The sequence below is a fragment of the Limulus polyphemus genome, unplaced genomic scaffold, assembly GCF_000517525.1.
Source record: "Limulus polyphemus unplaced genomic scaffold, Limulus_polyphemus-2.1.2 Scaffold645, whole genome shotgun sequence".
In the NCBI taxonomy this organism is placed as follows: domain Eukaryota; kingdom Metazoa; phylum Arthropoda; class Merostomata; order Xiphosura; family Limulidae; genus Limulus; species Limulus polyphemus.
In genome coordinates, this window is record NW_013666255.1 from 251,881 (window position 1) to 265,391 (window position 13,511).

The 13,511-nt window shown below is 34.5% G+C and overlaps 1 protein-coding gene across 1 annotated transcript in view; it reads right to left on the reverse strand.

The window, feature by feature from the left end:
• Positions 1-4,295: 4,295 nt before the first annotated feature.
• LOC106459661 (ionotropic receptor 93a-like) overlaps positions 4,296-13,511 on the reverse strand; it is a 41,574-nt gene continuing 32,358 nt past the window's right edge. The window contains exons 10-13 of the mRNA XM_022386194.1: positions 12,797-12,959; positions 10,226-10,446; positions 7,853-8,115; positions 4,296-5,984 (exon numbers count right to left, since the gene is read on the reverse strand). Of these exons, the coding sequence (XP_022241902.1) occupies positions 5,615-5,984; positions 7,853-8,115; positions 10,226-10,446; positions 12,797-12,959 (1,017 nt within the window). The 3' untranslated portion in view covers positions 4,296-5,614. The remainder of the gene's footprint in view (positions 5,985-7,852; positions 8,116-10,225; positions 10,447-12,796; positions 12,960-13,511) is intronic.

A 13,511-nucleotide genomic window follows, 5' to 3' on the forward strand; every position in this document is an offset into this window, starting at 1 on the left:
GTTTCCTGTCTGAATTCACACACGTTCTGTTTATTTATTTCCAATAGTTTAGTTTTAATTTTATCAAATGTTCAAACATTTTACCTTCACAAGTATTGTCCAACATTTTTATCTACTTGATGGTCACCTTGACTGGTTTCAGCACTCTCAATATCACGTAACGTTGTTATTTCCACCTACTTAGGACTAATTTTTTGAATTGGAAATGAACGATCCTGTTTTTTTACTATTTGGACATTTATAATTCTTTTTCTTTTCTTTACTTAATTTTCTATAATTTATTTCTTTCACTGCTACACAATAATAATGATGATATAACTTACAATCACAAAAACATTGTAAAACAATCATCTGAATCACTGATTACTTCGTCACGTCTACTACACGTTAGCGTCATCTACTTATAAGTATTATAGTTTTCCCAGTCTTGGTTTGTCTTTAACATCTAGCTATTGCATCCCAAAATACGCTAATAAGCTGAATGTTTGCGTATCTCGATATTATAAAGGAGCTGCATTTGGAAATACTTAGCGGTATATGCAAGTTTTATAGTAGACTAGCTGGAATACCCGTCCGTTGGACATGTGAAATAACTCGTTTGTAACAAATGATAGGAAATTGTGCTTCTATTTTTTCCTTAACATAATAAACATTAAAAGTGCAGTAAAAATACATAAAGGTACCAATACTGAAATAAAAGACGAACTCTTTCAAGAATTCTATCATTCTGAAATTAGATGGAGCCTCCAACCCACACCCCCTTCATGACTTTCCTCGTGTCATCCTGTATCACTGAATCAAGTTTGGTGCTGATTGATCAAGAAATGTGGAAACTTGTAAGGAACAGATATGAAATGATAGATATACGGCCGTGTATTTTTTTTCCCGGACACACTTTAAATTACTAGTCTACTATATAGTCTTCATGTAATGAAAGCTGTATTGTAATGTATAAACTCGACTTGTTGACCACTTACCTGTAGACTATCTAAAAAAAAACAGCTGCAAGATATCTGTAGCCTACCTAAACACATGGAAGGAAAACCGCTGACTGTCACTTATGTTACTACTGCCACCGGCGGCACTATTTTAAGCATGTTTTTTTCACCCTCTGGGTTTATCTTCGACGTTGGACAGCCATTGGCGACACTGCCGGATTGACTTTTTTAATTCTATTTAGTTTTTAGCATAATTTCTGGGTAATGTCCTATTTCGGTTTCTTTTCTTGTTTTACTTTTTACCACATTTTATTTTTGCTTTTATTAATATTTTACCTCAATTAATGTTGGTTGGTTGGCATAGAAGCTTTACGACAATAAACTCTTACAAACCAATATCTCTTATTTTTGCCTTGATTTCTTCCTGTTAAAAATATTCCAATGGAGATTAATGCAAATTTTGTTTATTTCTGCATTGAGCTTTAAGTCTGCATTGTTGTTCATTTTCCTTCTGACAACAGCAACTCTATTTCAATAATTTTCGCAAGAAGAATGTAACCAGAAATGACAAAACCAAGAAAATTATTCCCCAGCGGGACTTGCAACGCTAAAATTCGCGATTTGTTTCCCCCACGGTGGACACAGTCAATATTCCAATGTGGCTTTGCGCTAAAACAAACAAACAGATAAAACAAGATAATTTGAAGTGTACCAATATAGTCAGCATCAGGACATTAAGACTGACAAGATTTTACAGTTTTCGCAAAATGTGGACACGTATATTTCGACACGCTAGTTAAGCTTGCTAACATTTCTATTTGAACAGAAATATAAAAAAAAATGTAGCTGCTAAAATTTCTATTGATACAAGTATTTTTGCAAGCATTATTATATTTTTATGTATGTTCTCTGTAGAAAAGCGCCAAGTGATCTATGAAGAGGACGAGATCCCCAAAACTCCTCAGCCAAACAATTTTTCTCTTGTGGTTCCGACCTCGAGAGGTCCTCTTCGACTGCAAGCTGCTAATCATGGAAACTCAAACAGTTATCTTCAAAATTTAGGATCCTTTGATAATCTCTTTGATCTTGGAGGTTCGGAGAAACTAGGCTTTGAAAATGATGCTTTTCGTTCTCGGTCTAATAATGTACAAGTTGGACTTTTGTCGAAAGTAAAAAAACGAATCAAGAATTATTTTCCTTATAATAGGAGTTTTTCCGAATATCGTACTTCTAATGCTACCAAACGTTTTGAAGACATTCCTCATTTACCACCACAAATAAGACAGGATCTTCCTCAAAGTAGAAATAACATTCTCCGTCTCATTGACGATAGAAATGAATCATCTGAAGACACTCCATCGAGTTTAATGATTAAACGTCAACACACAGATGATATAAATAATCAACATGGAACATATGGCCCAACAGATCTAGTTTCTGTCCTTCAAACACAAGATGGTTTACCAGCATATTCAGCTCCTGGTGGAATCACTGTGAAACAGTTTAGTGGGGACTTTCAACGTGATGTTTCCTTCAATGGAGCTAGTTTCCTTAACACTTACAGACCTATAGATAAAGACAGGCTGGAACTGTGTATGAAAACACTGATAAGGACGAGGTATCAAATATTCCTTTTCAAGCAATCAAGTTTATTGATCAAGCAGAAGTACTGGGAAAATATGAAAATCAACCAATTTCTACAGCAACAAGAACACTAAGTAGAAACCCTCATTCTAGACTGCAGGTTTTTAAAGACTTTGGTGCTAAGACCATGTTAGCTACTAAACAATTTCCTGGATTGAATCAACGTCAAAATTTTCACTCCTTGCTAAAAGCATTTAACCCTCAAGATTCTTCATCAACACAAAGAGATCAGTTTTCAGCTTCCAACAAAGGAAATAGATTTTTATATTCACAAGCAGAATTTTTGGCATTAAAAAGACCAAGTGTGCAAAAAGGATTTAGAAATTCACAATTCAGTGTGATTCGACCAGTGGATAGTAGATTATGGCGAAGTGAAAGGTCTATTTCTAAAAGCAATGTAAATGAAAGTTTAAATAATTATTCCAAAGTAGATGATCGTTTTAATGTTCACAGTGAAATTATTATGCCTCAATTCCAATATTCATTAATATCTGATGTTAACCATATTAAGGCTGCTACTGAATTTCTTCCAGTCTTGGGATCTTATAGGTTTCATGAGAATCGAGGATTCCATGGGCAAAACCCATTCTTTGGAAATTATGGAGGACGTCAACATAATGGTGAGTGGTTCAATGGACCACCATTAGGACATGGAAAACCATATCATTCTAGCAGTGACAGCAAACCTAGAATAGATTTTCTTGTGGAAAGCCGAGTTCCTCCCTTATCCATTTTCCACGCTTCTGAAGCTCGGAGGTATGGTTACAGGCCACTTGGAAGTGGTAATTTTGATATCATCAGTGGGGGAATTTATGGTGATGTCGAATCGTCTTCCAATCACATACCGCATGTTTACCATAGTTCTGAAAGTTTCTCACCAGGGTATATTAATGGTGGATCACATTCTGATTTTGCGACTGAACAATTTTTTGATGGGAAGTTAAAGTTAGGTTTCCAAGGATATGACCATTTCCAAAGCTTTCTGAATAATGCCCTTTTTAAGCAGCAAAGATCTACGGAGAGTAACCACAGCATCAGTTCAGCTGAACAGCTTATGGCATCTACATCAGATTTAATGGCACAAGACTAAGACAGTTTAAAAGGTTAACTTAAAGAATAGCAATGAGGAACATGACTAATAACAACACTCAGTTGAGTCAGAAGCATTGACCTTTTAAAGCAAACATAATATTCTCTCTTATCATAGAACATTGTTCTTTCAAAATGTTTAATTGTATTTCAAATTACGGTATTCGGTTAGCACAAACAGTCAACATTATTTATACAACTTTGTTTGCTCATGACGAGCGTAAACATTTTTTTGTGTTAATTCTGAATGGTTAGTTTGCCTCTGAGGATCAAATATGGACGATGTTTTGAAAATTTTACGTCTACCTTAATCGGAAAGTATATAATCATACTTACATTTGTTAACGTCTGTCTTTGAAATCTATTAAACAAAACCATTTCTTCTTTCACAAGAAAGCTGACATGTATTAGTTTATTCTTTTATTTTTTCCATATGTAATTTTGTGCCCCTTATTAATAGACTGTTTAGCGCAGGTGGCCCATATGCTTTGCGCCTTTAAACCGACAACAACAAAAAATCGCATTTTTAGCTTTTTATGAGTCATCCATCTTTTTCATTCAATTTAATTTTTAACATAATTTACGGGCAATGTTCAATATATATATATATATATAGTCTCGTTGCTTTGCGCCATAAAGCCATAACCAACAACCAACTTTAAAATTTTCAAAACCACAAAACTTCAAGGTATCTTAGCTAAGTTTCAATGGAATTATGTAAATACAGAAAGTAGAAACACAAGGCTGTGAAACAATGATTCGTGCAATATTGCTGTATGCCATTCAACACTGGAGGCAGGAAACCTAGAACTAGACAAAAAACCGTAACTGATTTGATTCTGGGCAGAAATATATTCAAAAGTTCACAAATGTCAATCGATGCCTGACAGAGATAGTATGGATAACTGTGTATCAGTGTAAAACTACCACATTTCAAAGCAAACTGTTCGGAAAAATTTTGAAAAAGGATTTTTTTGTATTCGTTCTGTAACTCCATTGTATGAATATCAAGTCCTGCGACGTTTTCTTCTTTGTACAAAAAAATACTATAATTTTCTTTTCAAATTCACGAGCGGGTAGATTGGTTTATCGTTGCCTTTTCTATCTAATAAACATAATCTTGAATGAAATATTTGAACATCAGAAATAAGTTCAACGGTACATTTCTGGAACCATTCACAAGTACCACACGGTCTCTTGAGTTATTCTTATGGAGGTTCACCTAAGACAGTGTGCAGAGTCTAAAAAGTGTCGCGAATAAGATTCTTGTCTAAGCATTGAAAATACTGAAGAAAGAATACAAATAAAATTGTACAAATAATTATAGACAATGAAAACAAGATTTTTTTCCATTGCTTTTGACTTCCATATTTTTCATATAGTGTAAAATCTTGCGTGTAGAGTAATCTCAGGCTTGATAGACGGTCGTTTTTTCTTATGCTTTTTGTTATAATTATTTCGAATATGCAATTGTATCACAAAACCTCTTGATATTCCCTGAAACGAGAAATATGTCAGAAGTATATTGATTACAAAACAAAACCTAAATGAGGATATCACCCACATGGCATTCTAAACGTTAGAACAATCACGAATAATGGGGTCATTAAGGTCTACAATAGATTATTATAACTTTGTTTTTGACAAGTGTAGTTAAATTTTTCACAATTTAAAGCACACATGCTCATGTATTTGTAGCTTACTATTTTTCACTAGTAACAAACGTATAAAATATAGTTTACCCAGAAAAAAATTGCGAACAGCCTATGGGGGGGATGAGAAGACGAAACTCGGAGGGAAAGGCATGAGGGAACGAAAACGTATAAATATCTTATCCTGGGATTTTTGTTTAGATAACAAAACATGGAATAAACATGCAGTGTGTAAATGCTACAGACATTTGGATCAATTGGAACGTGAATACGTTACACAATAGGAAATAATTACATTCTTCCTTCCTGGGAGGCAAAACGTTTGGAGAACAAAGACTGGTCTCTCTGAGGTCTTATTGATGGATAAATCTTACGTCTCAAGTTATTCAAAATTATCAGACGTTGAAGTGACGTACATCCAGAACAATATGCATTATTCATAGACTTGATATATGCCACGTAAATAAGCTCGATGATGAGAAAGCAGAGGCTCGTGCTGAACCCGATGCCTAAGACGTACAAACAAGCGGTGAGGTGAGTAATGCCGATGACTCTTGTATCCCCAGCCTGTGGCTTCGATATCATGGTGCACTGATTTTCTTCCGAGTAGTAATTACTTCGCCACTTCATTATCAAGCCAGATTCCATATAACGCGCGATCCTGCGAAGAATATGGAGTGACAAACGTCATAAGTATTTTTATTTCGTCACATAATAGTTTCTTAATTTATATTTTGGATACAGCCATATAATCTTGTTTTAAAACTTAAGAGATATGTAGACAGTTATAAATGATAATTTTTTAAAAGGGTTACACACCATTATCCGTCAGCAGTTTGACTTAAGTCGATATTTTATCATAACTTTTATTTAATCACAAACATTAAAATTATTGACAAAATATGTAAATATATTACAATTCAATTAAATGAAAATAATATTCAATATATTTTCATGTGCTGAGTACTTTAAGAAACGTAATACGTTCGGTCTGAATTTGGTAGGTATGGTTAGTTGTATATCTACAACCTAGATTTGCATTTATAAGTTATTTTGTTTTACAGTAAATCATGAATGTTCAAATGGTTCCTTTGATGTGCATTAAATGTAATTTGTAAACAATCTTTATGTTTATAAAAGTCACATAGACCATTTTTCTAGGTCTGATGTGCTTAAAATCAATATTTGTTTAATGGCAGATATCTAAATAATCAACTTGGTAATTAATAAGCTAAAGATATCAAACGGATTTTCACTAAACTTTACTTCATTTCAGCTAGTTTTTAACCCTAATCTGGGGCTGTCGACAAAGAAAACAGGCAATTGTACGTAAGGTGTTTTTCTTCTTCTATTTCTTTTGGACTTGTGATGGTTCTTAGAACAGCCCCACAAAATGATTGTAAACCTACACACTTTTAAATGTGATGGAAAACATTTGATTTACTTTGCTTATGATGCTTATCCACAGTCAGATGGAAAATTGGTACAGAATATAGTAGTTCTAATTTCGTATAAAATAACAAGTTACATATAAACACAGTTCTTTTTAAAAAGAAAAACATGGTACTTTCCCATTGTGTAAATCAGTGCTAAAACAATCGCTGATGAGACTCCCTCGCCTTTTGATTTTGGTTCATTTCCCCAGTTCCCCTATGAGGGGGCAAGTCTCCTTTCAAAAATATTCCAGCTATAGTTTATAACTGATGTCTCTAAGTATGCTTCTGCTTCGCTACGAAATTTGTAGATGTGTTTTAAAATGAGGTGTCCAAATAGAATGTTTTACTTGGGTGAATTTGGCAGTTTTGTTTATTTTTAAACCATTTTTCCTATACCCTATACGTCTTATATAGGGCACGTATTCTTCTGACACTCGATTCACGATAGGCCACGTTTTACTGTCATACCGTCGTTACGATTATGAGCGGCGGCACCATTTCAGACATGTGCTTTCTACGGGTTTACCCCTGACTTTGGACAGTGTAATTGACGATGGTGACACTGTCCAACTTGATTGTGTTTTTAACTTTTTACGAGCCATCGGTCTTTTTTTTATTATATTTAAGATTTTTACCTGTTTTGGGGTATTGTTTAGTTTTAGCTTGTTTTCTTTTTACTTTATTACATTTTTTTACCGGTTGTTTGGCACAGATAGCCCCGTAGCTTTGCACCAATAAGCCCCAAACAACATCAACGACACTTATTTTGTATACACACAACTTATTTCGATTAACTTCATTTTATTCTTCTGCACAAAAAAATGATATTTTTTAGTACAAATAGCTTTTGTTGCTATGCGTCAAAAAGCCTTGTAACAACAACGAAAAGTATCATGTCAGTCTAGTCACTGGTACTTTTAACTAACACTGGTATACCGACTTTGTAACTTTCATAAAATTCTACAGACCCCGTATTACTGAAGTTACAAATGCACATATGTCTCTCAACTAACTTTGTATTTTGTGTTATATTGTACATTTAAATGTATGAGCATACTTACCTCAGCATGATATAATCTAAACCAATACTTACTCCTCATTAAATTCATCCAAGTAGGGCCAATTTTCTGGAACAGCCATAGACAGAGATTCATACAAAATGTTTTCTTTTCCCAGAATATATTCACATTTCTTGGTGCGAGAAAGTTCCCTCTTGATAATTGCCATTAATCTGGACTTCGCTCCTATAAGAACGAAGTTCTCATCCCTAACTTGACGAAGGACTTCTGCTTCATCAGTGTACTTGAAAAAATTTAACCCATTGTTTAATTCTTTCAGTCCTCCAGAAGGAGCATACTATTGGTAAAGGAAAAACAAAATGATATTTTGATGTGAGTCACAAAGAAGAAGATCTAAGTGAAAAATGTAAACATAAACTTTACAGCATTTACAATTCCCCTAGTATTTCGATCATACTATTAAGTGCATAGTCAATATTAACCCTATAAATTCAAAATACCAGAATGGTAAACAAATTGCTTAACTGAAAAAAAAAACACTACATGTGGTATCATTTTTAAAATATTTATCTTGTGGATTGTCTTGGGCATAGGACGGTGTCAATGGCGATGGTGTCATTGTCCAGGTCGATCGTATACTTTCTAGGCAGCTGTTTGTAGGATCCCCAAAATCTCGATACACTGGCAACAGTAGCCTTGTACCAGATATTCTCCTGGCTGCCAACGGACACGGAATGCTTAGAAACTGGATTGGGATATCTTCAGCATATATCGCACTCTTCCCAACCAGCAGGCTCGTGTCCATTCCTAGCAAGTCAGATGTCAAACCCAGAAGGAATATTGAATTACGTTCACTTCCAGTATCTGTTCCACCATTAGTTCAAGGTCATATTGGTAAATATTCTAAAGGTAAGTAGAAGTATACCTTCCTTCTTATTTTGTAGTCCAATGGTTTACAAGGTACTTTCAACACCACTGGGGAGTTCTTTCTTTCTCGCTTTTACAGCTCATCAAACTTTCCTTCTACCTTCTTGGCTATCAAGTTATCACCACCACCTTTTTGAGCTGATAGTCTCTATGATTATAATCGACCATTTACTAAGATGGAACTTAAAATTGCTCTATCTTGGACTGGAAATTCATCAAATGGGTCAGATGGCATTCACTATGAGATGTTGCGCCATCTCTCTCCTGCCTCTTTTGCTCATGTTCTGGTTGTTTTTAACTGGAGTTGGCAGGCAAAGGATTTTCTAAAAGCACGACACAGAGCTATTATGATCTCCTTTTTCTAAGCACTTGTGACAATGCTTTGAAGAAGTTGGATACTCCTGACTTGAAGTATTATTTTTTCGAATTTGTCCTCTATTTTAATTTTTACGGCTGGTTCGACATCATGTGACTACGTGGACTCCGCTATGGCTTCCTGTGGCTCTGTGCTCTGTGTTCCCTTTTGAGTTATATGCCATTTTTCTTGCTATGGATCACGTTGAAGCTAATCTATTTGTACAATCTATACTTAATCGCCTAGCTCTTTAAAGACTCTGAAATTGCTTAACATGAGTTCTCACCTAGTTCTCTTGGACATTGAGAAAATACTAGATCATTTTTTGGTGTCATCTATCGCTCTTCAATTGTTTCTGAGTTCCTTGCCATGTTGATATTTGAAAAAATAAGCCTCCTGTCACCGCAGCAAAATCTGTCTGCTCTGGTAAAGTCACAGCCCTACCAATCACTATGTGGACTTCAGGCGTATCATCAAAACAAGGCTAAACGCCAATTAGCAGTCGATTTGGGGTGAGAAACATTACAACAAGTTTTTCAAATAAACTATCTTGTTATTATTTAGCCGTCTAGATTACATAGGAATCGGAGAAAGGTAGTTGTCTTATCCAGTCTCCACATTGGCCACATTTTCATAACTCATCGATTTCTTTATCAAGGGATTGATCCGCCAATGTGTGGCCTTTGTAACACTCGAGTCACAGTTACCCACTTTTTACTTTTCTTGCCAGCGCTACGACTACAAACAGCATCATCATTTTAGTAATATTTTATCTCGAGGTTTGCCTTTGACGTTGAATAGTGCCATTGACAACAGTAATACTGTCCAGACTAATCACGTTTTTAGGTTTTTACTAGCCATTGTCTCTTTTAATTCAATTTACTTTTTTAACCTTGTTTCCCCCCAAAAAAGATAACTTTTTAGCATATTCCTTTTATCTACTTTTTGTCATGTTTTACACCCATTTTTTATTGTTTTTACCATTAGTACAGACTGTTTGATGCTTTGTGCCCCAACCAACAACAATGGTTATTTTATACTCTCTTCCGCATTTTATCTTGCTTTTTTATTTTTCTAATTTAACTGACATAAAACAAAACTAGCGCAAATGGCCTGGAGCTTTGTTCAACAAAGCCCAAACAATCAATCAGATCATTTTGCTTACCTTGAGATACTCGATAATTGCTTCTCCTTCAAACACTCCCCATTTCAGATATTGTTTTTGATCAAGAATGTCTTGAAGACTATTTACAGGATTGTGAAGTTTAGGAAAAGTTAGGAATGCTACCAGGCTGCCACTATACGTTGTTACTACAATGATAACAAAAAACCACCAGAAACTGATCAACACTCTCCCAGATGCTGCTTTGGGTAAATGCACGCCACCTAGATGAAAATAAAGTGACATAGGTATATATTCTAAAGCGAATTATAGCAAGAAAAAATTATTTACTTATAAGCTCTTTTCATAAAGTTACCTAATATCTGCAGTCCAAATAATGATTACAATTACAAATGCACCAGACTTGAATCTTGAAAGTCACTCCACATCCTTTAGAACAGAAATCGAGGAATTCCTATATTAATTTAAGCTGTTTTGTTATTTCTCAGACTGTAAACCATTAAATTGTAATATGCTTTATAGACCATGCAAATGGCACAAAATACAAGAAATTGTAATGCGTAAAAAGCTTGAAGTAAAGCAAAATTACTGAAAAGTATCAGTTTTCTCAAATAATAATGAACTTGTAACAAATATACTGAAGCAGTCTGTATAAAACAATAGCATTATAGTATAATACTCTATTTTACAAATACATGTATATACAAAAGCGTGTTTAGTCAAAATATATTTTCTAAATAAAATAAACATTTCTATGACTTGAAAGTTCTATGCAAATGTGCAGAATGAATGATGTCATTGTTGACTGTGGGAGATCAGATAACTCAATCATAACTGGCCAATGACGATCAATGGTATGGTATCATTGACGAGTTAGTTATCAGCTAGTAGCGCTGAAGTATGAATAAAACTCCAATCTCTGGCTTCAAAATGCTATGAATTGCTACGTATCACACTGAAAAATGAAATGAAGAATACGACCGTTTCCTCGTTGAACAATTGAGATTTCAACTTGAAGATGAATTGTTACGTCCAACTTTTGGGTGTGCCAGCGAGAAAAAACCCACACTTTACACCAAGAAAGTTCAATCTTCACGACAGTGAATAATTAGTTGATGATGTGAAAATATTATGTATAAAAGTGTATTATAGAAAGTTTATAGAGAATAGTTTTGAAAGAACAGATAGATATATTTTCTTAAAATTAAGACGGAGATGAATTTACCTGCCTGAAACGTCTCGTCCTCACTTACCAGACGATAGAAATTTTTGATGACTGACTTCCAAACACGGAAAATCTAGTACGTTCAACCTTCAAGACAGTGCATGTTATTTATTAATTCATGTAAATACATCTATAAAAATTATATTTTAGAAAGTTTAAAAGCTCAATCAAAAATCCAGAATGAAAAATTGCCTCTGCAAGATAAACTAGCGACATCTATCGAAAGAAATATGATACAGACGAGAAAGGAATTTTGCTTTCATTGTTTGGTTAGCATTTATTTTTCATCCTCACTCAAAATTATCTACTAGTGGGTCCTTGGTTAATTTAACTAGAAACATTTACTTGATGTATTGGGAGTCCTCTGGTTGTGACGTTTGAAGTTTTTGCCATTTCAAAAGCTTAACTTCTTTAAATTCAACCAAGTTCTAAAGAATTGGGATAAACATTAAACACAACGACTTCTGACAAAGGATTGGAACCCAATCTTGGTAATTAGAGTGAATTTTCCAGGAAAGACTATGCAATATTTAAACAATGGATAACATAGACATTTTATGCCTTTCTATTCGTCAGATTTTTGAAGACGTGTTTCGGGAGATTTTTAGGCCCCTTTCGGACAAATGGCTACAGAATTTTAGCCCTATGAAATTAAATTTTAGTCCTTTTGAGTTTGATATACAACTTTATCATAATAAACTTGAAGAACGAGATGTCTGATATGTTTCTTTTTCTGATCTTAAGTGTGATTTTCATGGAGCAGCTTTTGTCGCTTGGTGTCGCATTCCGTTTAGTTATTTGTTAATTTTCTTGTTGAATTTAATGCGAAGTTACTGGAGAGCTATCTGCGCTAGCTGTCCTTAATTTTAAAGTTCTTGACTATCTGTCATCCTTCAACTCAACCCACCAGCAACTGTGTCTATTCTTTACCAAAGAGTAGTGGAACTGACTGCATGTTATAACGGCCTCAAGGCTAAAAATGAGAGCATGTTTCTTAAAACAGCAGTTAAATTCGTCAGATATTCTCACTCTATATCCTTCTCGTTCTTCTTGTGTATTGAAATGTTATGAGTTGGGAGGACCTCCTCGCTGAATTACTCCTCCTGTCTGAGCATTTCCGACTTACCATTGTCAACAATGACATAATCAATTTTCTCTGAAGACCAAGCATTACGTCATAGCACAGGTCCGAAATTGCTTAACCTCCTATTGTCAACAAGAAGAACTCTAGATGGCAACGCATGCAGGAGGTTCCATTTTTTTAGAGTGTTTTGACCCTCCTAATAAGTAACCACGTTTGTAAACCCTACCCCAATAGACGATGACATCTGTCATCCAAAATCATTTTAGTTTAATTTATAGCTACGTATTCAGAAGTTAGGCTTTACCTTGCAAAATAAGCGAACCAAAACAATACCAATAGCAGTTGGAAAGCTGGAAAAGTCCTTTATTGTTCACTAGCTGGTGATATTCGTAGTATTTGCTGTATCTGTTAATCAAGTGGAGTACAGGACTGATGATCACGACGGAACAGATAATACACAGATAAGTCTAAAGAAAAGGACAAACATTTCAACGTCTTCTGTTGTGTTTAAATAAATATTCTAAGTACAAAAAGCAATTTATAGATTTATTTTCAAAAAAAAAAGAAGAAAAAATTGAGAAATAGAATAGTGTAATTTATTCTTTACATATAAAAAAAGTTTGCTTTGCTTTTGTATTTGCAAAATATAAACAGACCAAACATACAGTTGGTGTGAAAGTGATTTGTGGCCATTATTAGAAAAACCTATACACTGGATAGGTGAAGTGATGAAAAAAGCGTCATTGGCCACTATTCAGTTTTACACATTATATAACTACACAATAGCAGATATAATAAATAAACTTAGTATTCCGAAGTTCAGGGGTGGTCCAGTTCAATCTACACTTTGATCAACGTGTGTTATTGGGTTATATTAGTTTTATATACTACTAGTATAACCCAATCACTCGTTGATCAAAGTGTTGATTGAATTGGACCTCCCTTGAACTTAGACTTAGATTGTTTGTTTGTTTGTTTTTGTAATTTCTACGCTAAAGCTACACGAGGGCTATCTGCGC